Source organism: Erythrolamprus reginae, chromosome 1 (genome assembly GCF_031021105.1).
Source record: "Erythrolamprus reginae isolate rEryReg1 chromosome 1, rEryReg1.hap1, whole genome shotgun sequence".
In the NCBI taxonomy this organism is placed as follows: Eukaryota; Metazoa; Chordata; class Lepidosauria; order Squamata; family Dipsadidae; genus Erythrolamprus; species Erythrolamprus reginae.
The window spans coordinates 17,566,996-17,593,134 of record NC_091950.1 but is presented as its reverse complement, the minus strand read 5'-3'; the positions used below and the strand labels follow the sequence as shown (position 1 = coordinate 17,593,134).

The 26,139-nt window shown below is 43.6% G+C and overlaps 1 protein-coding gene across 2 annotated transcripts in view; it reads right to left on the bottom strand.

Annotated features, from left to right (window-relative positions):
* Positions 1–1,895: 1,895 nt before the first annotated feature.
* The window catches only part of KLHL26 (kelch like family member 26), a 36,956-nt gene continuing 12,712 nt past the window's right edge, over positions 1,896–26,139 (bottom strand). The window contains exons 2-4 of one of the 2 annotated variants that reach the window (XM_070732394.1): positions 21,134–21,316; positions 5,981–8,171; positions 1,896–2,242 (exon numbers count right to left, since the gene is read on the bottom strand). In XM_070732394.1, coding sequence (XP_070588495.1) covers positions 6,590–8,171; positions 21,134–21,316 — 1,765 coding nt within the window. In that variant the 3' untranslated portion in view covers positions 1,896–2,242; positions 5,981–6,589. The remainder of the gene's footprint in view (positions 2,243–5,980; positions 8,172–21,133; positions 21,317–26,139) is intronic. The other variant, XM_070732404.1, reaches the window with a different exon arrangement.

The window sequence follows — 26,139 nt, the reverse complement described above, 5'->3', positions numbered from 1 at the left end:
CCTTCTAAAGAGCAGTCAGGGTGGATCTACTCTAGGACTGACCGGTTGGATCTCCTTGCAGTCCAAGGGACGCGCAGAGGGCGAATCTTGGAAGCCCCACGATGGCTCTCGCGGCTGCGTTCTGCACGATGTGGTTTCCGAACACTCTTCAAAGGTAGCCCCATGTAGAGAGCGTTGCAGTAATCGAACCTCGAGGTGATGAGGGCATGAGTGACTGTGAGCAATGACTCCCGGTCCAAATAGGGCCGCAACTGGTGCACCAGGCGAACCTGGGCAAACGCCCCCTCACCACAGCCGAAAGATGATGTTCCAATGTCAGCTGTGGGTCGAGGAGGACACCCAAGTTGCGAACCCTCTCTGAGGGGATCAATATTTCCCCCCTCCCAGGGTAATGGACGGACAGATGGAATTGTCCTTGGGAGGCAAGACCCACAGCCACTCCGTCTTGTCTGGGTTGAGTTTGAGTTTGTTGACACCCATCCAGGCCCCAACAACCTCCAGGCACCAGCACATCACTTCCACTGCTTCGTTGACTGGACATGGGGTGGAGATGCATAACTGGGTATCATCGGCGTATTGATGATACCTCACCCCATGCCCTTGGATGATCTCACCCATGGATACATGACAATGCAAAATGTGGTCATTGCAAATGGCTCTAAATGGGCTGGGTGCCTAAAATGTGATCATGTGGCTGCAAGAGAGAAGAAGGAGGCAGCCAACATTATGGTTTGTAAGTAGCCCAGGGAGGTCCACTGTAACTTTGTACTACGCAACCTGTTGTTAAGTGGAGGGCTACCTGCATTATTCCACTTCAAGTATCTATAAAGCTTGAAGGGAACCAGCTCCCCGCAGAGATTCGTACCACCGGCCCCCTCCTCGTCTTCTGCAAGAACTTAAAGACCCATTTGTGCCGACAGGCCTGGGGACATTAGATGTTGATGAATGTAATGTGTTGTGTTTGGGCCTGGGCCAGCCGTTGCTCCCACAGATGGGAGAGATGCGGCACAAAGTGAGTGCGAAAGCCTGGCTGACAGCCAGGAGGATGAGGCCACTGGTTCGCAGGACTCAGCAGACATCCCAGGGGATTTGGCATGCAGTCCCTCAGACAGTCTTTCGTCTTTGGATTCCTCTGCAGGACAATTCATAGACATGGGTAGCAGAAGAGCGATGCAAAGGAGGGATCAATTGAAGGATTATTACAAGTCATCAGAGTAGCACCTGGGTTGGGTGTGGTTCTTATACTGAGGGCTGGGTATGGTTCCCTTAATGAGGGCTAAAGGTATAAAAGGGAACAGAGGCACAAGGCAAACTGTGGCTGTTTATCTGTGTTATTTTGTGGTTCCTGCTCTGAAGTTTCTGTTCCGTGCCTTTGGAGTTTTCAGCCCAGGTTTTTCAGACACGTGGGAGGTGAAACCTCTGGAACTTGCTGTTTGCTCCAAAGATTCAAAAGGACTCCTGAAACGTCTTTGATCATTCCAGGTTGTCTTTGTTTGCTTTTTCCTGTGTTTTTTGTATGCGGCTGAAGTACACCTTGCACTATCATTGGTTCCTGACACTAAGGACTGTTTTGAGTAACCCTTTTTTGTTTGTTTAATACAAGTTTGCTGATCAGAAGAGCACGTGTGTGTTTGATTTCTTCTCCTTGGATTGTTACGCATTGCCTGAGCCCAGTCAGGCAGAACATAATGTATGTCTGATTGTTTGAATGGGAGTAATTGATTTTTAAGGAACTCGGAATTTAGATTAGTTAGTTTTAACCTTAAAATTGAATTCAGGATATTTCTATTGTTATTTTTCTATATGTTGTAAGCCGCCCTGAGTCTTTGGAGAGGAGTGGCATATAAATCCAATTAATAAAATAATTAATAAATAAATAAGTTTTAGGCACACAATTTAGAGATAAAATCTTTTTCTAGGCAAATGTGCTTTATTGCATATCAATACTGTATCTCAGCATTTTCCTGGTTCCTTTTCCCAGGGCAAAACAGAGAATCAAGCAAACAACTTGCATTGAAAATAATTCAGGAGGTCGATATACGAAAGTATGTTTTTATTCCAACCCTTGGAAGATGCTCCAAAGTTCATGTTCCCTAACACAAAAACAAACCTGATCAGCAAGATGTGAAACTCCTAAGCACACACATTCAAGCTTCTTCTGAAAAGCTGCAATTCGCTGGTTTTATGTGTTTAATGCCAAGTCCTCGTTTGCTGTTCCAGGCTGCCGCTGAAGCATACGTGGCTATTTAGATATGGAAAAAGCAAAGGAAGAAATGAATTTCAGTTGGGTTAGCAGCAGCCTTCTGCCAGAAGCGCAGGCATTGCAATTATTTTATTTATTTATTTATTTGATTGGATTTGTATGCTGCCGCACTCTGAGGACTCGCGGCAGCTCACAGCATATATATAAAAACAGAACAATACTATAAATCCAATTCATGCTACATTTAAAAACAATTAAAAGAAAAACTTATCGGCCAATCATTCAACAATCATACTTAAGCATTCAATGGTCAGGGATGTTGTAATCATAGGTTTTTAAGCACTGAAATTTGGGAATAAAATATTGCTGGAGAGTGATGTTTTAAGCCTAGATCATGTGCTGAATAAAACCTTAATTCTTCCTCTATGGAAAGGCAGGCAGCAAAGTCTAGGCTGAATAAGCATCCTGCGGAATCATGACCATGTATGGAAAGCATTTAAAGAAAACCTATAGAACTTCCATATAAGGAAATATATGCCTCACTCATTCCTTTCCAGGGAAAAGGCAAGGAATGTAGCTTCTGTTTATTACCCAAAGGGCAGCCTTATATGGTATAGGAATGAATAGTTGGAGGATGGCTTAATGTAGGTGGAGTTCGCGAATTGGTTATTCTGTACCACATGTCAGAACTGTGAATACACAATAAAAAGGAGAGGTCTTGATGCATTCAAGGGCGCCTCATCGAGAAAACTTTTTCTCTGTCATTTCATTCTGATGTGGCAATCATGGCATGCTGTGCCTCCCTAGAGGGCGACCCACCAGGGGAGGGCTGAATGCTTTCACAGGGAAATATCCCAAAGGTGCTTTTTTCAAGAGGCGAATTGGACTGTTTTTGTTTTGAAGACGTTTCGCTTTTCATCCAAGAAGCTTCTTCAGTTCTGACTGAATCCTCAATTCGAGTATTGTATTGGCAGTTCTGTGTTAGCAAAAAACTTCAGAAGAGAAGGATTTAGGGGTAGTGATTTCTGACAGTCTCAAAATGGGTGAGCAGTGTGGTCGGGCGGTAGGAAAAGTAAGTAGGATGCTTGGCTGCATAGCTAGAGGTATAACAAGCAGGAAGAGGGAGATTGTGATCCCGCTGTATAGAGCGTTGGTGAGACCACATTTGGAATACTGTGTTCAGTTCTGGAGACCTCACCTACAAAAAGATATGGATAAAATTGAACGGGTCCAAAGACCGGCTACAAAAATGGTGGAAGGTCTTAAGCATAAACGCATCAGGAAAGACTTCATGAACTCCATCTGTATAATCTGAAGGACAGAAGGGAAATGGGGGACATGATTGAAACATTTAAATATGTTTAAGGGTTAAATAAGGGTTAAATAACGTTCAGGAGGGAAGTGTTTTTAATAGGAAAGTGAACATAAGAACAAAGGGACACAATCTGAAATTAGTTGGGGGAAAGATCAAAAGCAACATGAGAAAATATTATTTGACTGATAGAGTAGTAGATCCTTGGAACAAACTTCCAGCAGACGTGATTGGTAAATCCACAGGAACTGAATTTAAACATGCCTGGGATAAACATATATCCATCCTAAGATAAAATACAGGAAATAGTATAAGGGCAGACTAGATGGACCATGAGGTCCTTTTCTGCTGTCAGTCTTCTATGTTTCTATGTAAATGGTGGAGAATGGAAGGATTTATATTCCTTGAAGTCATCTGGTCATCAGCATTCTTTCTGACAGTCATCGAGGCCATTTGGAGGTTTATCTGTGCCCTAGAAACAATAGAAATCCTTCCATTCCCTGCCACTCGGTCAGAGCCGAAGAAGCTTTTTGGATGAGGAGCGAAAGGTCTTCAAGGGAAAACAAAGAAAGGCCAATTGCTTCTTGAAAAAGCATCTGTGGAACAACCATAAACTGGATGGCTGAAAATCTCTGTTGATCCTTGGTGAATGGAGAACTGCATTGGGGAACTTTATCTCAGCTACTTCTAGACCAAGCACCCCCATCCCACCCCCATCAAACCCCCCCTGATTTCTCCCTCCTCACTCAAGGTTCCTAAGCACTGGATATTGGCTGGGGGCTGTGAATCTAACAGCAGACATGGCCGAATTATGTTCGATTGGTATGTATGTATGTTGTTAGACAGGTTTTAGGGATTTTATAGGGGGTTATTTTAGTATATGGGTTTATTATGAGGTTTTACAGCTATTATTAATAGAAACATAGAAACATAGAAGTCTGACGGCAGAAAAAGACCTCATGGTCCATCTAGTCTGCCCTTATACTATTTTCTGTAGGATGGATCTATGTTTATCCCAGGCATGTTTAAATTCAGTTACTGTGGATTTATCTACCACGTCTGCTGGAAGTTTGTTCCAAGGATCTACTACTCTTTCAGTAAAATAATAGTAGATTTAATATTTGACTTCTTTTTATTATTATATTATTTCTGTATTATTGTAAACCATCCTGAGTCCTACGGGATTGGGTGGCACAGAAGTCGAATAAATTAAATTAAATTAAATTAAATTAAATTAAGTTAAGTTAAATTAAATTTTCTAGCACTGGCATTTCACTGTCTGACTCTGCCTTACTTCCCATAATGCCCAGGGGTGCCACTATGATCAGGGCATTGAAGAAAGTAAAAATGGCAACTATAAAGCTTCTTTGCATTGAGTGTAGAATTTGTGTGGCTAAGCAGATGTGAATCACTGCAGTTGTTAAGTTGCTAACATGATTGTTAAGTGAATTGGATTTCTCCGTGTTCCTGCAATGGTCATAACAATGAAAATCAGTCATAAGTTGCTTTTTCAGTGCCGTTGTAACTTAGAACTGTCAATAAACAAATGGTTTATTATTATGCCGCCCCGAGTCTTCAGAGAGGGGCGGCATACAAATCCAATAAATTGAGATTGAATTGGTTGTAAGTCGAGCTATACTCAAAACAATCTGCCGATTCAGTACTGTAGTCACAGCAGATGTGAGCGACAAATTGGCAGATTAATATAAATACCCATTCAGCACACTACATATCTTATCCCCAGAGTTCATCCTGCAGAATGAAATGTCAATCTGTGCATCTCACTTTCCAAGCAGCTGCAGACATATAAAAGAGGTTTTCCAACAATTAAGAAGTGATAAATATAACCATTCCATCAAGTAATTGTTCAGACTGTATCTTGTCCATCCCATCCAATAGTGAACATTCTTGATTCAAGAAAGTGTTCCCATGTCAGGAAATGATGCATAAAAACATAAGAACCTAAGAGAAGTCATGCTGAATCGAACCAAAGCCCATCGAGTCCAGCATTCTGTGTCCCACAGTGGCCCACCAATTGTCCATGGGGATCTTGAGCAGAAAGAGAAGGCAAGACCCTCCCTTTCCCTTGACTCCCAACAAGTGGGACCCAAGGGAATCCTGCCTGCCTCAACCAACATAGAACCACTGATACACTTGGCATCCATGAATCTGTCTAATCCTGGCTTGAAGCTATCAAGGCTGACAGCTGTCACGACCTCTTCTGGAAGTGAATTCCATAAACCAAGGACCCTCTGGGTGAAGAAATATTTCCCTTGATTTGTCCTCACTTTCTTACCTATGAGCTTTAGGGAGGGCCCCCTATTGCGTGATAGAGAAAAGAATTTTTCTCTATCCACCTTTTCTATCCCACGCATGATTTTATACACTTTGATCAAGTCACCCCTTAAACGCCGTCTTTCAAGGCTGAAGAGACCAACCTGGTTTCATAAGGGAGTCATATTTACCTGTGCTAATAATCCCGTTTTGGCCTCCAATCCACAGATTCCAAGCTTCGGTGGAGTTGTCTTCGCTTTTTCCTAAATCTCTGCATAGCAAAAAATGTCTTACCGAGTTTTCAACAACAGAACAGCTATGTTCCATAGTACAGTTGTTCAAAGCTGTTTTTCGGGAAAATATACTCCTGTGTGAAATCATAGATGGTTGGTGCCTGGAGCTGACTTCTCCTTCCTTCCATCGTTCTTCTTGGTTTGAGAATGATCTTAAATTTTCTTGATTTTTTTCCAAATTGTCCAGCTACCGCGCGTCTCCGTATAGTGACGCTCTGAGATACAGTGAACCCCTCAGTTATTCATAAATGAAAAAGAAGCTTATTAAATGTCCACAGGTGTGATGTTGTTAGGGAAGAAAAACTGAGCCGTGCACCACCGCTGCTTCTTCCGTATCACGCTCCCATTCCCAACGGGGTCGAAAGGGTTCCGCCGGAATACAATGAACCAGAGGAGTGTAGGCAGAAATGTCCGCTCGTCTGCCATGGATACACAACTTTATTTTGCAAAACAAGCCAGGCAAGAGCATGCACGGGACGGTTCAGAAGAGCGCGTGGCTTCCGATGGTCACCTCCAGGCCGTTGGCTGTGGTAGAATCACCGGCGCGCAAGCAATCCCAGCAAACGATTCCGGGAAGTGGAGGTCCCTCTCCCATTCGTCCGTCTCCGTGTTGTACACCTGCACGATGCTGGTGACGTTGTTCAGGTGCCAGTTGTATCCCCCCACGACGTAGATCTTCTTCTCGAGCAGGCAACAGCCAGCCTCCGACTGTCCTACCCGCATGGGGCTTACCATCGTCCACTGGTTGGCTTCCGGTAGGTAATACTCCACGGCCAAGACGTCGAAGCAACGGTCGACGTGGTCCATGCGGCCCCCCAGGGCATAAATCTTATTGTTGGCGCTGACCATCGTGTGCAAGACGCGGGGTTCGTTCATGGGAGCTCTGAACTCCCACTGATCCAGGGCCGAGTCGTAGCAATGCAAGGCCTTTTTGTCTTCCACGGATATGCCATACCCGCCCGAGATGTACAGCTTGCCTCCCACGGTGGCCCCCGCGTGGCCCCATGTCCTGCGTTTGAGCGGGCAGACAAAGCTCCATTCGTTGGTTCTGGGGCAATATTTTTCCACGGATGCCAAGCTGCCGGACCTGTTCCTGCCCCCTGTGGCATAGACCATGCCACATAACACGTTCAGCTGAAACAGGATTCTGCTCTCCTGCATCGCCTGAATACGCAGCCACTGGTTCAAATGGGGGTCGTAGCGGTAGCAGATGTCAAGGGCTCCCTCGCCGCTGCGGTACTGCAGGTGCTGCCCCCCAACCACGTAAACAAAGTTGTCTAGGACAGCCACGCAGGTGTGGCTAGTCCCCACCTCCATCTCCGTCAGCTCCTTGAATTGGCGTGTGCTGCTGTCGGGCAAGTAGTAGACTTTGCCGCTTACGGTCCTATCGTTATCGGTGTACGGCGTGCCGCCAAAAGCGATGAGAGAAAGGACATCGGAGCGGATCGCCGTCCGGGGAGACTGCATCTCATGCTGGCGAAAAGGCAGTATTTGGTAGTTGAACGCTTCGAGGAGGTACTGCCGGCACAAGACGTCCTCCACCATGATGTCAAAAGTCTGGACGCTGTCCACCAGCTCCGAGGACTTCATGAGCGGGAAGCGAATGTGGCAGAGGACCTGGCTGGCACTGCTGCAGCGCGTTGGGTCGTACTGCAGCCACCGGATGGCCGCCCGGAAGAGGTTGATCTCGCTGCAGCTCTTCAGCTTGTTGCTCTGAAGGAAGAAGACGAGTCTTTCCAAAGGAAGGTGGAGGAAATCCTCTTCCTCGGAAATCTGGAGGAAATGGCGGAAGGTGAAGGCATCGACGGACTCCTTCAAGGAGGCGAGGCTGAAGGTGGTGGCCATTTGCCCGATGTTAAGGCAGGTCTCCACACTCATGGCCGACTTCAGGAACTCCTCGCACAGCTCCACCACGGGGACCATCTGCAGGAAGACGGCCGCTCCCAGCACGTCCTGGATGCAGTCGAGGTCAAGGGTGACTTCGGCACTGTAGGCAAACTCTATGATGTGCTTCAAGCCCTTGGCAGAGACTCCTTTCAACTCAATCACATCTTGGTTGCTTTCCCTCATCCCACCGGTGAACATGGCCCTGAAAGAATCAAAGAAACAGGAGACGACATGGGTGAGATTCACCATTCCTGGACATCCCCCGGGGAGAGTCTAAGGGGCTCAGAGTCGGCCGAACCACAATACAAGACAGAGAATAAATTTTATAAAAAATAAATAAATAAACAAATATATATATATATATATATTGGGCCGAGAGGCAAATAAGGAGCTGTGATGTTCCTTCAATACACCAGGGTGATTTGACACAAAAATATGTAACCCTTCCCTGGTGCAGAGCTGAAGGGATTGGATACTGTAGCCTAGCCCTAGAGGATAATTCTCTGCCTTTCAAGGCAAAGGTTGCAGGTTCAGGTCCCAGTGGGTATGGCTAGCTGATGAGGCCAAAATAAGGCCGAAATAGATCTATCCTAGTCTCCCTTAATTTTCAAATTCAGCAAATTCTCCGGAGAGGGGCGGCATACAAATCCAATGAATAAAATAAAATAAAATAAAATAAAAAAAACATGTGACACACACACACACACATATATATTTATTTATTTATTAGATTTGTATGCTGCCCCTCTCCATAGACTCCGTAGATTTACTTGCTAAATAAATAAATGTAATAAATAAAATTGAGAAAAAAAGAAATTTGATAGATGAATAAATACATCTTCCACAGGTTGCCAACCGAGAAAGTGTGCAACAAATAACTTGTCTTTTCACTGACTGATGCATTGCGATAAATTACATACAGATATGTCCTCAACTTACGAACATTTGTTTAACAAGCATTCAAATTTACAATGGTACTGAATACCGTGACTTACAACCAGTCCTTGAACTTACAACCCGGCAATCCTTTGTTCAAAATCGGGATACTTGGTACCTGGTATATATTGATAATGGCTGTATCATCCCCAGGATTATGTGATTGACATTTGTTATGTGCCCAGCCTGCTTTTGACAAGCAAAGTCAATGGAAGAAGCCAGATTTGCTTAATAACTGTACGATTCACTTAACAACTACAGTGATTTGCTTAACAATGGTGGTGAAAAGGGTCCTAAAATGGGGCAGCAGGACTGACTTACCAATTGCTTTGCTTAGTTAGCAATAGAAATTCTGGTCTTCAATAGTGGTCATAATTCAAGGATGCGAATCCACTTTGAGGTTGTTTTCTCAACGAATAAGCATATTTAAATTATTATAAATGACTAAGTTTCCTTCCTGTGCAAGGGCTATGTGTTCCTTGTCTCAGCAAATCTGCCTCAACCCTCCCTTGTTTACGCCAGCTTGTAAGACCTTCCAGGAGCATCCGACACGTGCAGATGTTAAGATGTTTTTCTTGGTTCTATGAAACGTTGATGAACCCTTTATATCTTTTCAAATCACTGCCTTTTTAAATGAGCTTTGATGCATTTTGATTTGGTTTCATGTTAAAGACTGTCTCAAGCGTCTCTATTAAAATAAAACCGAATGGCATACGTTAGCATAGGTCAGGAAGCCGTAAAATACATTTATTTATTTATTGGATTTGTATGCTGCCCCTCTCCGCAGACTCGGGGCGGCTAACAACAATGATAAAAACAGCATGTAACAATCCAATAATAAAACAACTAAAAACCCTTATTATAAAACCAAACATACACACAAACATACCATGCATAACTTGTAATGGCCTAGGGGGAAGGAATATCTCAACTCCCCCATGCCTGGCGGTGTAAGTGAGTCTTACATATAGTAGGCAAGCATCATACTGACAGAGGCCTTTTTGAGATTCGAGAGAAAAATCTTGCACGAAACTTACTGATTACAGAAAGAGAATTACGGGTAGTACAATTGGGATGAGAATTTCCTTTACTAAGCAAAATAAGGGCAAGTGAGTCATGCCCAATTTTACAATTTTTGTTTTTTACCATGGCTGTTAAGCGAACCATTGCGCAGCTGTTAAGTGAAACATGTGGTTATTAAGCAAATTCAGCTCCCTTTCCTGAGTTTGTTATCAGAAGTTGATGGAGAAGGATGCAAATGGTAATAATCACATGATTTGGGGGCACTGCAACCCTTGTAAACACATGCCCGTTGCCAATCACCTGAATTCTGATCATGTGACTGTGCACCTGCTGTAGTGGTCATAAGGGCGAGGACCAGTCGTAAGTCATTCCCCCCCTTAAAAACCGTTTAATGAGACCATTATAATCTTAAATGATTGCTAAATGAATAATTTTAATATTAGATTTGTTATTTGTTATTTGTTATTTGTTGTGAGCCACTCCGAGTCCATGGAGAGGGGCGGCATACAAATCTAATAAATTATTAATTATTAATTATTATTAATGATAAACCGAGGACTACCTGTAAAAGCTTAGAAGCTTTAATGCAGTGGTCCCCAACGTTTTTTCCACCAGGGACCAGTTTCAGCAAGACAATTTTTCTATGGCCCGGTGGGGGTGGAAAGGGGTGTGGTTGGGGGCGGGATTAAGCATGGGGGTGCTGGTCCTCCCCGCCCCTCTTTCCCGCCATCGCCCTGTGGCCAGCAGAACCTGCCTCCCAAGCCCTCTTGCCCAGCGGGAGCTAAGTGGTGGAGAGAGGGGGTCAGGCTAGCCCTCCTGCCTCCCCCCAGCCAAAAACGCAAAAGCGCCCCGCGGCAGAAGCCAAAAGAGGCTTGAGCCTCTCGGTCCTCCCCGCCCCTCTGTCCCGTCCATCGCCCTGTGGCCGGCAGAACCTGCCTCCCAAGGCCTCTTGCCCGGCGGGAGGTGAAGCACTGGAGGGAGGGGGTGGCGGCAGGAGGACTGGCAGCTGCTGACTCCACGGACCGGTGCAACATGCCCCGCGGCCCGGTACTGGTCCGCGGCCCGGTGATTGGGGACCCCTGCTTTAATAGACATAAAACAATAACATAAACCATCCTGTTTTATCAGTCCACCCAGCCCTCCGTGCTGTATCAAAACAGTTGCCTCCATAAAGAAGAGAACAAGAACAGTTCTCTTTGACAGCTGCTCATCTATAGCTGATACAGATAGTCCTCAATGAACAACAGTTCATTTAATGACCATTCAAAGACACAACAGTACTGAAAAAAGTGACTTATAATCACTTTTATAAGTAAGCAAAATACGGAAGGATCTTGACAAATGTGAACAATGGGCGCTATCTAACAATGAAATTCAATGGTGAAAAAAATAAGGTTCTACATTTAGGCAAGAAAAACAAAACACACAGGTATAGTATATGTGGTACATTGCTCAACAGTAATAACTTTGAGAGGGATCTTGGAGTCCTAGTGGACAACCATTTAAATATGAGCCAGCCGTGTGCAGCAGCTGCCAAAAAAGCCAACACAGTTCTAGGCTGCATTAACAGAGGGATAGAATCAAGATCACATGTAGTGTTAATACCACTTTATAAGGCCTTGGTAAGGACACACTTGGAATATTTGCATCCAGTTTTGTTCGCCATGATGCAAAAAGGATGTTGAGACTCTAGAAAAGGTGCACAGAAGAGCAACAAAGATGATTAGGGAACAGGAGGCTAAAACCTATGAAGAACGGTTGCAGGAACTGGGCATGTCTAGTTTAATGAAAAGAAGGACCAGGGGAGACATGATAGCAGTGTTCCAATATCTCAGAGGTTGCCACAAAGAAGAAGGAGTCCATCTATTCTCCAAAGTACCTGAGGGTAGAACAAAAAGCAATGGGTGGAAACTAAACAAGGAATGAAGTAACTTAGAACTAAGGAGAAATGAGGACCCAAATTGTGGGGGCAATATGCTGGCTCTCTTCAAAAGTGCTATTGCTAACATGTTGTAAGCCGCCCTGAGTCTAAGGAGAAGGGCGGCATAAAAATCGAATAAATAAATAAAATAAAATAAATAAATTTCCTGACAGTCAGAACAATTAATCCGTGGAACAGCTTGCCTCCAGAAGTTGTGAATGCTCCAACACTAGAGGTTTTTAAGCAGATGTCGGATCACCATTTGTCTGAAGTAGTGTAGGGCTTCCTGCCTAAGCAGGGGGTTGGACTATAAGACCTCCAAGGTCCTTTCCAACTCTGTTATTATTATTATTATTATAATAATCATTTTTCAAACTTATGATCGTTGCATCATCCCCATGGTCACATGATTCAAAATTAAGATGCCAACCCCCTCTTTTTTGTGACAGCCTCTCAAATATTAGAAGACCACTGTCAATGTCACCCTCAATCCTTCTCTTTGTCAGAATAGATATACTCAGTTTCTGCAACCGTTCTTTGTATGTTTTAGCCTCCAGCCCCCTTAAGAAAATTATGAGCTGCACTTTCCCTCCTTTTATAGGGAAGGACTGAAAATGCTTTGCTGCTGGAAGGAAGCGCTGAATATCGAGGAAAAATCACGGTCAGCTTATAATTATCCTGATTTTTTTGAAGAAAAACTGTCTTGTAATCTTGAAATCCAGATTAGAGCAACAGCTGCCAAATCGCCTTTAATGCTGCCTCTTTCCTTTTTACCCTTCATTTGCATCAAAATCAGAACTGCAAACCAAAGGGAAGATTATGTTGTTCATTGTTCCTTAATGAAAACCCTGCCAAACACCCAAGTTACAAGAGAAGCCCTTGAAGCAATTATAGCTCAGCAGCAAGCCAACACCGGGGCCCCGGCGTGCGTGGTGCACAGAATCCGACAGAGCCATTAGTGTCTGGTGGGTGATCTTCTGCCCCCCCCCCCCTTAATTGCTCCTCATTATGAAGAGCAATAAACCTCTGGGGTTGATGTTACTAGGGAAACAAACACCAATCAAAAAACAAGGACCAGGATGTATGCAGATGCTCGCAGATACACACGCAGCAGGCACAAATAAGGCAAGCGTAATCATAAACAGATAGAAGGTGGGAGACAAAAAGTTAGAAACAGGTAGGAGATGGTCAACATCCAGAGGTCACTTTGTTTTATATATATATATGGAGATCTTGGCCTATTCGGGTTTCTTCCCGTGTAAGTTTCAGAGATTTCTGGCGACGTTTCGACGAGGTCCCACTCGTCATCTTCAGGCTGGTGCGTCTGTCCTTGTGCTAGGGCGAACACAGAGAGACCTGAGCTGCCTTCCCTCTATAAATACTGGCTGGTGGGTGTGGTATTTATAGAGGGAAGGCAGCTCAGGTTTCGCTGTGTTCGCCCTAGCACAAGGACAGAAGCACCAGCCTGAAGATGACGAGTGGGACCTCGTCGAAACGTCGCCAGAAATCTCTGAAACTTACACGGGAAGAAACCCGAATATGACTAGCGTCCTTAGCCATCACATTATTTTATCCCCTGGTTAGGACTTTAAAAAAAACTTTATTCTGAGAGAGTAACAACGAAAGAGCTTGTAAGCCAGTAAGAGCTGGGGACATCATTAGCACCTGGAAAGAAACAGTCTCAGCAAGTAGAGCAATGGAAAAAACCTGCAAAGTCTTAGAAAAAAAATTCTTCACAGAGAGAAACAATGAAAGAGCAGCTAGTTTGAGTCAAAAAACCTAAGGATTTGTAGGTTTTGGAAAAAAATGGATATGTTTGCTTTTTAATCTTTGTATAATAAAAATATTTTATATATAAAAAAGAAAGAGCAGCTCGTTAGGGCTGGGGGGGAAAAAGCTACAGAGTATAAGACGCACCCTAGTTATCAGCCCATTTTAGGGAGGAAAAGGGTGCGTCTTATACACTGAAAAATACGCTGTGTGTGTGTGTGTGTGTAGAGAGAGGGAATATATATATAAACTCAACAAAAAATCATACACACACACACATGACGTAACATAGAGACATATAATGTTAGGAATCTTAGTTCCTATCTTAGTTATAGCTGAAGATCAGTCCACAAAATTCCATTGACTGGGAACATCATTAGCATCTGGTTAGGGCTGGAAAGAAACATTCTAAGTGTTGTGGTTAGCTCTGGCCCAGCTCCTGCCCCAAGGAATGTGCAGGTGGATGTGGGGGAGACATCCACATGCTGCAGGCCTGTTTTGCTCCCAGTGGAATCTGCCGACAAAGTCTCCTCTGACCAAGGAAGCGTGAGTGACAGGGAGGAGGACAGTTTGGCAGACAGCCCAGGAGGTGATCAATCATCTGTATCATCTTTGGATTCTGAACAAGAATTAATGACACATCCACGCATGCGTAGAGTGATGCATAGGAGACAACAACTGAAGGATTATTACAAGAGAAAATGAGGCCACCTGTGGTTGGGTGGGGCTCCAGTAATTAGGGCTGCTGCTATAAATAGCAGCGTGTGGGTTTGTCCGTTGTGGAGAATTATCTGATCATTGTGTTTCATGAATGTCTTGCTGACTCCGGCCTTTGTTTGTTGACTTTTCACCACTTTGAAACCAAAGCAGAGCAAAGTGTGTTTCACTTCGTGGAAGAAGAAGGGCTGTGACTTTCTTCACAGCTGCAAGCTAAGTACTTACGAACTGATAAGGGACTTGTACAAACTACCCGGTTGTTTTGGGACGAGTGCTCTTTGCAATACAAAAAGAGTGCTTAGTTTATTTTGAATTTTGTGATAAAGAACATTGTTTTGAATTTTCAAACGTGTGTGTGTCTGAAATTTGTACCTTTGAATTTTTGGGAGGCTCCTACCAGAGAGCCCGGCAGAATACTTAGTAAATAAAACAATGAAAAAAAACCCTGCACAGACTTAGGACTTGGAAAACATTCTTTGCAGAGAATAACAATGAAAGAGCTTGCAAACTGCTAAGTGCTGGGAACATCATTAGCACCTGGTTAGGGCTAGAAAGAAACTTATTCAGAGCAAGTAGAGCAATGGAAAAAACCCTGCAAAGACTTAGGGCTTGGAAAATATTCTTCTCAGAGAGAACCAATGAAAGAGCCTGCAAGGTAAGAGCTGGGAAGATCATTAGCAGCTAGTTAGGCCTGGGGGGAAAAGCTACATTCACGGTATAAGATGCACCTGAATTTTCAGGCTCTTTTAGGGAGTAAAAAGGTGCGTCTTATACTCCGAAAAATACGGTATATCAATTTGCAATGTTTTGTGGTCATGTGACCACATTTTATGATGGCTTTGCTAAAAAACCCGACATTTACTGTATTTTTCAGAGTATAAGACGCATCTTTTTCTCTCCTAAAAGAGGCTGAAAATTTGGGTGTGTCTTAATACTCTAAATGTAGATTAGATTAGATTAGATTTATTGGATTTATATGCCGCCCCTCTCCGTAGACTCGGGGCGGCTCACAACAATGGTAAACAATACATAGTAACAAATCTAATATTTAGCAATTTAAATTACAGTTTTAGGTTAAAAAATCCAAAAGAAACCCCAATATATAAAAAACAAGCACACAGTCGAATCATACACAGAAACTACATGGGCAGGGGGGAGATGTTTCAATTCCCCGATGCCTGACGGCAGAGGCGAGTTTTAAGGAGTTTCCGAAAGGCAAGGAGAGTGGGGGCAATCCTAATCTCTGGGGGGAGCTGGTTCCAGAGGGTCGGAGCCACCACAGAGAAGGTGTAAATGTAGTTTTTACTAAGCTTTTTTCAGCTCTAATGAAGTGCTAATGCAATCTTCCATGCTTTGCTAGCTAAGCTATCTTCCCTTTGCCTGTTTTTTTTCATGGCTGAGCCTTTTTTTCCAGCCCTAACGAGGTGCTAATGAATGAAGTGGTCTTCTGTAGTTTGCTAGGGAAGCGATCTTCTCTTTGCCTGCTTTTCTCATTGTTTTTCTTTCTCTGAAGAGAGAAAGAGAAATTATGTGTTTTAGAAAATGTTTTTTATCCCCAAACAGGGGATGAAAAGCAAGCACCTGGGCTCAAAACCAGCAAAGTAATATGCTGAAACTGACCAGACTTAAGGACTAGCCAGATGGATACTGGCAGGCAGATTATTTTTTCCCTATTTTCCTCCCCCAAAACTAATGTGTGCCTTATACTCTGAAAAAAATATTTATTTTTATTTATTTATTTGGTTGGATTTCTATGCCGTCCTTCTCCACAGACTCAGGGCAGCTTACAACAATAAGAAATAAGAAAATACGGTACTTCTACAGTAGTTTTCAATAAAACTGCTTCACACCTAACCATTTTTTTTTTTGTTTAAAACCACAGTGTTTTCTTAACAAATGTTACAAAAAAAGGTCATCAAATCGGTTTGGTCAAGTGTGTGACCTGCTTTACGACCACCGTGGCTTACAATCATAATAAGCACCCTCCATTATGGTCATAAGATGAGGATTAATGGGTGAACAGTGCAGTCAGGCGGTAGGGAAAGCAAGTAGGATGCTAGGCTGCATAGCTAGAGGTATAACAAGCAGGAAGAGGGAGATTATGATCCTGCTATATAGAATGCTGGTGAGACCCCATTTGGAATACAGTGATCTCTCGGTTAGCGCGGGGGTTATGTTCCAAGACCTCCCGCGCTAACCGATTTCCGCGTTATACTGGATGCGGAAGTAAAAACCACCATCTGCGCATGTGCGCCATTTTTTTCATGGCCGCACATGCGCAGATGGTGGAGTTTGCGTGTGGGCGGCGGGGAAGACCAAGGGAAGGTTCCTTCAACCGCCCAACAGCTGATCTGCTCCGCAGCGCGGAAGCAGCGAGGAGCCGAAGATGGGGTTTCCCCGTTGCCGCGCTGCGGAGCGGATCAGGTGTTGGGCGGCTGAAGGAACCTTCCCTTGGTCTTCCCGCCGCCCAGGCAAAGGGGAAACCCCAAGATCACTTGCCGCTTGCCGCTTGCCGTATTGCAGCTTGGAGCCTTGCTTCGCCTCCTTCGCTGCAATACGGCAAGCGGCAAGCGATCTTGGGGTTTCCCCTTTGCCTGGGCAGCGCTGGGGCCATGCGGAGCCGCTCATCTAGGGGGGCGTGGACCGGCAAGGTGCCCTCCGCTCTCTCTCTTTCTCTCCCTGTTACCGGTGTGGTATAAGAGAGAGAAAGAAAGAGAAAGGAGGGCGACTTGCCAGTCCACGCCCCCCTGGATGAGCGGCCCCGCATGGCCCCAGCGCCGGACTCCGCCGTTGCCTCCGCCTCTGCAGCTGAGAGGCCACGTCCACCCCCTCCTCGGTGTCCCCGGCACCCAGCGTCCCCACGCCGCCTCCACCTCCCGGTAATGCGCCCGACCTCTGCCTCTCTCTTTCTCTCTCATATACCACGCCGGCAACAGGGAGAGAAAGAGAGAGAGAACTAGCGTGGACTTATTTTTTATTTTTTAATATTTTATTTTTTTAATTAATATTTTTTGAAAAACCGCGTTGCAGCGTTTCGCACTAATCGAGACCGTGCTAATCGAGGGATCACTGTACTGTGTTCAGTTCTGGAGACCTCACCTACAAAAAGATATGGACAAAATTGAACGGGTCCAAAGACGGGCTACAAGCATGGTGGAAGGTCTTAACCATAAAACGTATCAGGAAAGACTTAATGAACTCAATCTGTATAGTCTGGAGGACAGAAGGAAAAGGGGGGACATGATCGAAACATTTAAATATGTTAAAGGGTTAAATAAGGTCCAGGAGGGAAGTGTTTTTAATAGGAAAGTGAACACTAGAGCAAGGGGACACAATCTGAAGTTAGTTGGGGGAAAGATCAAAAGCAACGTGAGAAAATATTATTTGACTGAAAGAGTAGTAGATGCTTGGAACAAACTTCCAGCAGACGTGGTTGGTAAATCCACAGTAACTGAATTTAAACATGCCTGGGATAAACATAGATCCATCCTAAGATAAAAATACAGAAAATAGTATAAGGGCAGACTAGATGGATCATGAGATCTTTTTCTGCCATCACTCTTCTATGTTTCTATGGTTACCAGTAGTATTCTCCCCCCTGGTGTCTGCTCCAATCTCAGAAGGGATGGTAGATGCTCTTCGGAAAGGATATGAAAATCTGAGCCAGGGGTGACCACCTTGGCATCTTTAAAATAGCATGCTGGGAATTCAGGGATGTCCACAAGTCTTAAAATTGCCAAGTTTGGGCACCCCTGATTTAAGCAATAACCCACCAATTTAAGACAAAAATGAGCAGACTTCGAGTGTATCTTTTATTCATCAGAATGAGTTGCAAGAAATATACTCTTCCAAAAAAGAAATATGGTGACTCAGGACACATTCAGTAGCTAAAACTGGTCTGGTCTTCATTTTATTCTGATTGGGTTAACTTTATCTTATTTCAACAGATGAATTTAGGCAATACAAATTATGTGGTTCTGGGAACCAGGCCTGCAAAATACCAAGGCAGGCATCCGTTGTTGTGCGTTTACATTAAAATAACATAATTGTAAGAAGTAAAGGACCATTTCCTCCCTGTTAATATATCAAAAGGCATTTAAAATGCCGTTCTTCCTCAAAGCACTCAAAAAACAAGTCTGAATTACAAATGTAATCATCCAGCAAATATAAGATAGCTGGTTGTAACCTTTTTTGATGCACAAAATGATGTGTTGGTTTGATAATTTATTGCTTACTACGGCTTTCACTGTTTCATTGTACTAATGTTTAAACAACTTAGAGACTATAACTGAACGGCTTGCAAATGTAAATAAATCAACATTCAGCTCCAGAATTGATGATCTCAAGATATTTTTTTTCCTATGCAGAAATCTACTTCTGGTTTTCACCCAAGCATTCTTCATCAACCTAACGTAACAACATTAAACCATTTTTGTTTAGTATTTGTATTTTGTTTTTGTTTCATTCTGTCCCTTATATGCCAAGCATACCTATTATTATTAATTATTATTATTATTATTAATAATAATAATAATAATAATAATAATAATAATAATAATAATTTATTGGATTTGTATGCCGCCCCTTTCCGCAGACTCGGGGCGGCTAACAACAATAATAAACACAACATGTACAATCCAATAATAAAAAAACAACTAAAAACCCCTATTATAGAACCAAACATACACACAAACATACCATGCATAACTTGTAATGGCCTAGGGGGAAGGAATATCTCAACTCCCCCATGCCTGGCGGTATAAATGAGTCTTGAGTAGTTTACAAAAGACAGGGAGGGTGGGGGCAGTTCTAATCTCCGGGGGGGAGTTGGTTCCAGAGGGCCGGGACCGCCACAGAGAAGGCTCTTCCCCTGGGGCCTGCCAAACGACATTGTTTAGTCGACGGGACCCGGAGAAGGCCAACTCTGGGGGACCTTATCGGTCGCTGGGATTCGTGCGGTAGCAGGCGGTTCCGGAGGTAATCTGGTCCAATGCCATGTAGGGCTTTAAAGGTCATGACCAACACTTTGAATTGTGACCGGAAACTGATTGGCAGCCAATGCAAGCCACGGAGTGTTGAAGAAACGTGGGTGAATCTTGGAAGCCCCACGATGGCTCTCGCGGCTATTAGGATGAAAATGTTATTTTTTACAGTTAATAGTAAAACATTAGTGTTTACAACAACGCATGAAAGTTTGATGGGTATTGCACTGCGTGCGGCACAAAAGAGGCTGTACTTCCTGAGAATGCTCAGGAAGATAAATTTATCTCAGCGTCTACTGTTGTCCTACTATCGCAGCACCATTGAGAGTGTCTTGACATACGGCATTCTAGCTTGGCACGGGAGCAGCTCTGTAGCGAACAAAAAAGCTCTACAGAGAATTATTAAAACTGCCCAGAACATCATTGGGCTCCAGCTACCCGCCCTGGATGACATCTTCACATCTCGCTGTTCTAGGAAGGTGCATACCATTCTCAAAGACTCTTCTCATCCTGCTAACAATCTCTTTGAACTGTTGCCTTCTGGCAGAAGATACAGAACAACTAGAACTCGGACCACACGTTTCCTGAATAGTTTTTATCCCAGAGCTATACTCGCACTTAACAACGAACTAAAGGGTCACTATCAGTGAACTGTTGGACAATATTACTCGGTTTGTCATGTAGATGGTTGAGAGGTTCAGGGTGGGGAATTTATAGTGGGTGGGACATTTATTCTATTTTTTATTCTATTTTTTATTCTATGTTTAAAATTTACCTATTCTGATTTTATGTATGGTGGGATTGGTCTCTGGGTGTCACACGACTTTCGTTGCCAATGACAATTCATTGTTTTTGACAATGACAATAAATTTATTATTATTATTATTATTATTATTATTATTAATAATAATAATAATACATTGCAAATGCCTTTTCTTTTTAGAATGGAAAACTTTTTGCAAGAAAATGTAACACTTGACTCATCTAACTATTGTACCAAGCACAAGCAACAGTTAGGTCCCACAGAGTGGATCTTCTCCGGGTCCCGTCAACTAAAGAATGTCGCTTGGCAGGACCCAGGGGAAGAGCCTTCTCTGTGGCGGCCCCGGCCCTCTGGAACCAACTCCCCCCAAAGATTAGAATTGCCCCCACCCTCCTTGCCTTTCGTAAGCTGCTTAAAACCCACCTCTGCCGTCAGGCATGGGGGAATTGAGACCCTCTTCCCCCCAGGCCTTTACAATTCTATGCATGGTATGTATGTATGTATGCATGTTTGGTTTTTTTTATATTAATGGGCTTTTAATTATTTCTAATATCAGACTACTATTGTACACTGCTTTATTGCTGCTGTTAACCGCCCCGAGTCTCCGGAGAGGGGCGGCATAGAAATCCAATCAATCAATCAATCAATCAATCAATCAATCAATCAATCAATAAATGTAGGATAGTAAGAAAACTAAAGGAATCAGGCTAGCTCCTGCATTCTACATTATGATTGCTTGCTGTGGGTGTAAAGAGGGAGTTCCCACTTTTCCCGCCTTTTTTTCCTTCTGGGAGTTCTGCATGCTGTTCTGTGATTTACCTCACAATTTACCTCATGATGTCGTGATGCGCCTGACTATCTTATCGGCTGCAAATATAGATGTGAAATACATTTATTTCTATATAATGTATATAAAACGAGAAGTTCAGTGTCTCTGACTCCATTTGGACACCCGCCGCTCAATTCCCTTACACAAACCCACCATTTTGTCCAGGGCCAACTCAGTCAACGTGGTTTGAAAGAGCAGAAAATGCCTTCTATGGGCCTCTCACCTGAAGTAGTCACTGCAGGCCGCCAAAACAACTTTGTGCACCTGAAAGACCTCATTGTTGATGGTGAGGATGACGTCCAGCAACTGGGCCTGAGCCCGCAGAGAAGCCAGGCCGTGCAGGAGGGTAACACTATGGCCCGGAGCAGAAAAAGTGCATTTCAATGTGCTGTTCTTGTCCGCCATGCTAGAAACGGGGGAAGGGGGAGAGAGAGGGATAAATTAAAAGATGCTTTTTTTTTCTTCAATTGGTCATACAGGTAGCTCCAGGCCTTTGATCTTTTTGATTACCCTTTTCTGCAGTTTTTCCCAATTGTACAATACAGTGGTACCTCTACTTACGGACTTAATTCGTTCCGTGACCCAGATTCTTAAGTAGAAATGTTCTTAAGTAGAAGCAATTTTTCCCATAGGAATCAATGTAAAAGCAAATAATGCGTGTAAACCCATTAGGAAAGAGATAAAAGCTCGGAATTTGGGTGGGAGGAGGAGGAGGAAGAACAGGAGGAGGACAGTCGCTGGCGAAGGAAGAAGGTGAGGGGAGGGGAATCAAAAAAATCCAAAACTTTTTTTAAAAAAGGCTTTAAAAAAGGGGGGGACTCTGAGGTGGCGAGGAGGAGCATGCGCCTCCCATACACCGAAAGGCAGCCCAGAAATGCCGGAGATGGCCGGGATTAAAGGGGGAATGGCAGGAAACTGGCCGGGCCTTCGTGCTGCTCTCAGATTTCCTAGGAAATTTTTCCGGGCTCGGATTCTTAAGTAGAAAATGGTTCTTAAAAAGAGGCAAAAAAGTCTTGAACACCCGGTTCTTATCTGGAAAAGTTCTTAAGTAGAGGCGTTCTTAAGTAGAGGTACCACTGTACAAGTAGCCCTCAACTTATCACCTAGATAAGGAGGAGATTCTCAATCATCCAGGTGCTTTTTCAAAAGGCAACTGAACTTTCTTGATTTTGGTTTTCCTTGAAAATATTTCGCTTCTCATCCATGAAGCAGAGCTGAAGAAACTTCTTGGAAATTTCAGTTGCCTTTTGAAAAAAAACACCTTTGGGATGCCCAGAAATACAGTTGTAAGTTGTGCCAGGCATTAAGTGTAACTACACCTGATTTTTTTACATTTTTTCTATCTATCTATCTATCTATCTATCTATCTATCTATCTATCTATCTATCTACCTACCTACCTACCTACCTACCTACCTACCTACCTACCTATTTATTTTGTCCAATACACAATGAAAGTTTTAATGGGTATATGTATATCTATATACACATAGCAAAATACATGATGACGGTTATAGGGCAGATACTCATACTAAAATATATCTAAGAAATAATAGAAAAGAAGATGAAGTAATAGAACATATCAATGAAAGAATAGAAGAAGAAATATAGGAATAGAAGAAAGGTATAGGAGAGCAATAGGACAGGGGACGGAAGGCACTCTAGGACACTTATACTCGCCCCTTACCAACTACGATCATTAAATGAATGCCATGGCCATGAAGCAGATCCTTTATCTGCAATGGGCGTTTTTTACGTTTTCAGCCAAACAAACATAATAAATTATGATTATGTGACTGAAGGATGCTACAAACAGCCATAAATGAGGGCAGATTGCCAGGGCCCCCAAATGTAATCACATGACAAGGGTAGCCATCAGCACTTCAGATCCTGATTGTAATTTTGAATTATTGCTAACAACCGGTCATAAATCAAGGACTACTGTAGAGAAGGGAATAGATTTATATACAGTTTGGGGACAATATATGCTATTCAAAACTGCCACGCCACCAATTTGCAAGGAAGTCTTAGTACTACCTGCTATGTAACAGTCTCTCAAACTGGAGAAACCTTTTACTCAATGGTTCGCAACCCTGGACGTAACTCAAGATTTAAATCATAACATTTTTTATGCCTTCATGGACCCCCCCTGTTACATCAAGGCTCCCTGGGGGTCCACAGACCACAGGTTGAGAACCACTGTTTTATCCCTTTTCAAGGGAACAAGGGCCCATCTTCTTACAAAAGTTTAAGGTCATGATTCAAGAAACAGCTTCAAACTCCATTGTGGTTACCAATGGACCCTAAAAACACACACACACACACATATTCCACTTCTTTAACAAAAAATGAAGACAAAGTAATCTTGGAATATATGAAACTGAGCTTGGTATATGGGGTTTTGGGTGCTCTGTGAGCTCAGTGGTTTTCTTTCAGACATTTCATTACCTAATTAGGTAACCTCATCAGTGCTGGGTGGTGGTGGTGGTTTGGGTTTGCTCTCATTTTATGCCCTGTCAGTTGGTCCAAGCTGTCTTGAGTGGTTCCTTGATTGGATTGTTGTTTACTGTTAGCTGGTTTGGCAGTTCCTTGATTGGGGTATTGTTTGCTTGTTGATTGTTAGTCTAAAGTTAATTTTGGTGCTAATCTCTGCTCATCTGGGTGTTGATTGCTGGAGATGTGGTGTTTTGGGCCTTTTGTTTCCTTTTTAGATTTTTGATTGTCTCTTTTGAATGGTATGTATATGTTGTTTTTGTCCTACGCAGCTTCTGCTCAGGCAATCTCACTCTACTCACAAGAGCCTACAAAACCTTTGCCAGACCCATCCTAGACTACTGCTCATCTGTCTGGAACCCATACCACATCTCAGACATCAACACCCTAGAAAATGTCCAAAGATATTTCACCAGAAGAGCCCTTCACTCCTCCACTCGAAACAGAATATCCTACGAAAATAGACTAACAATCCTGGGCCTTGAAAGCCTAGAACTACGGCGCCTAAAACACGATTTGAGTGTTGCCCACAAGATCATATGCTGCAACGTCCTACCGGTCAATGACTACTTCAGCTTCAACCGCAATAACACAAGAGCACGCAACAGATTCAAACTTAATACGAACCGCTCCAAACTTGACTGTAAAAAATATGACTTTAGCAATCGAGTTGTCGAAGCGTGTAACTCATTACCGGACTCAATTGTGTCAACCCCTAACACCCAACATTTCTCCCTTAGACTCTCCACGATTGACCTCTCCAGGTTCCTGAGGCCAGTAAGGGCGTACATAAGTGCACTGGTGTGCCTTTCGTCCCCTGTCCAATTGTCTTTCCTTTCTTTCACCTATCTTATATATTCTCTTCCTTTCATATATCCTCTCCTCTAAGTTCACTTTCACCCTCTTTTATATTATCACATGTCTATTTTTCTTCCTGTGTATTTGTGTATTGGACAAATGAATAAATAAAATAAATAAATAAATAAAATGTGCCCCTGGACGACTGATTGTGCTAAGCTTCCAGGAATTCTCTAGCATTTGTGGACTTGTCCTAGGATACCCAGTTTCCAAGCTGAAACTATGGTTTCAACCAGGAGCATGATATAATTTAAACTTTTAATTGAAAGGGCTTTAGAATGAGGAGTGGGGGTCCTGGGGAAGGAGGAAGAAAGGGAGGTCACATTGCAGAATGTGAAATAATGGGCATTAAAAAAAACCACACGCTTAATGCCTTGTGGCCTTGCAAGTCCCATTGTTTGTGTTACTATAGTTGTGGGGGGAAAATACAGAACAGCAACTGTTCCTTGGCAGAGGTTCCAGGAAAGGCACAAAAGAAAACCTTGAGTGATTCTTTGCCAAGGCCCACACGCCACGATTATGGGGATCGGTTGGTGATGTTTGCGAGTAGTTGCATACAACCAATTCAGAAGTTAACTTTGAGAGCCTGGAAGATCATTGCTTCAAAATCATATTTTGTCATTTGTGCTCATGGATGCTCATGCCAACAGTAAGACGGAGTGGCTGTGGGTTTTGCCTCCCAAGGACAATTCCATCTGTCCGTCCATTACCCTGGGGGGGGAGTTATTGACCCGCTCAGAGAGGGTCCGCAACTTGGGCGTCCTCCTCGATCCACAGCTCACATTAGAGAAACATCTTTCAGCTGTGGCGAGGGGGGCGTTTGCACAGGTTCGCCTGGTGCACCAGTTGCGGCCCTATTTGGACCGGGACTCACTGCTCACAGTCACTCACGCCCTCATCACCTCGAGGTTCGACTACTGTAACGCTCTCTACATGGGGCTACCTTTGAAGAGTGTTCGGAAACTTCAGATCGTGCAGAATGCAGCTGCGAGAGCAATCATGGGCTTCCCTAAATATGCCCATGTCACACCAACACTCCGCAGTCTGCATTGGTTGCCGATCAGTTTCCGGTCACAATTCAAAGTGTTGGTTATGACCTATAAAGCCCTTCATGGCACCGGACCAGGATATCTGCGAGACCGCCTTCTGCCGCACGAATCCCAGTGGCCGGTTAGGTCCCACAGAGTTGGCCTTCTCTGGGTCCCGTCAACTAAACAATGTAGGTTGGCGGGCCCAGGGGAAGAGCCTTCTCTGTGGCGGCACCGACCCTCTGGAACCAACTCCCCCCAGAGATTAGAATAGCCCCCACCCTCCTTGCTTTTCGTAAGCTCCTCAAAACCCACCTCTGCCGTCAGGCATGGGGGAACTAAGATAATCTTTCCCCCTAGGCTTCTACAATTTATGCATGGTATGTTTGTATGTATGATTGGTTTTACAATAAGGGTTTTTAACTGTTGTAGTATTGGATTTTTACATTCTGTTTTTTGTCACTGTTGTTAGCCGCCCCGAGTCTACGGAGAGGGGCGGCATACAAATCCAATAAAATGAAATGAAATGAAATGAAAAGATACCGGAACTTGGTTTTTAGCTAAAAAAAAGTTTATTATTTAAAGAAATTTTAACTTTTCTCTGGAAAGGCTCTAAGACTGGGAAATATAGAAGGAAAGAAGACAGCAACCAGTAGCAAAGGGGATAGAATCGAGTACAAGGGGCACTATTGGGGGGACATGAAGGAACAAGTTAGGGACAGAATCTCCTGGAGAAGGTCTATATAAATCAGTGTTCCTCATTCTTGACAGCTTGAAGATGGGTAGACTTCAACTTCAGAATTCCCAACCCATTCTGGCTGGGGAATTTTGGTAGTTGAAGTCCAACCATC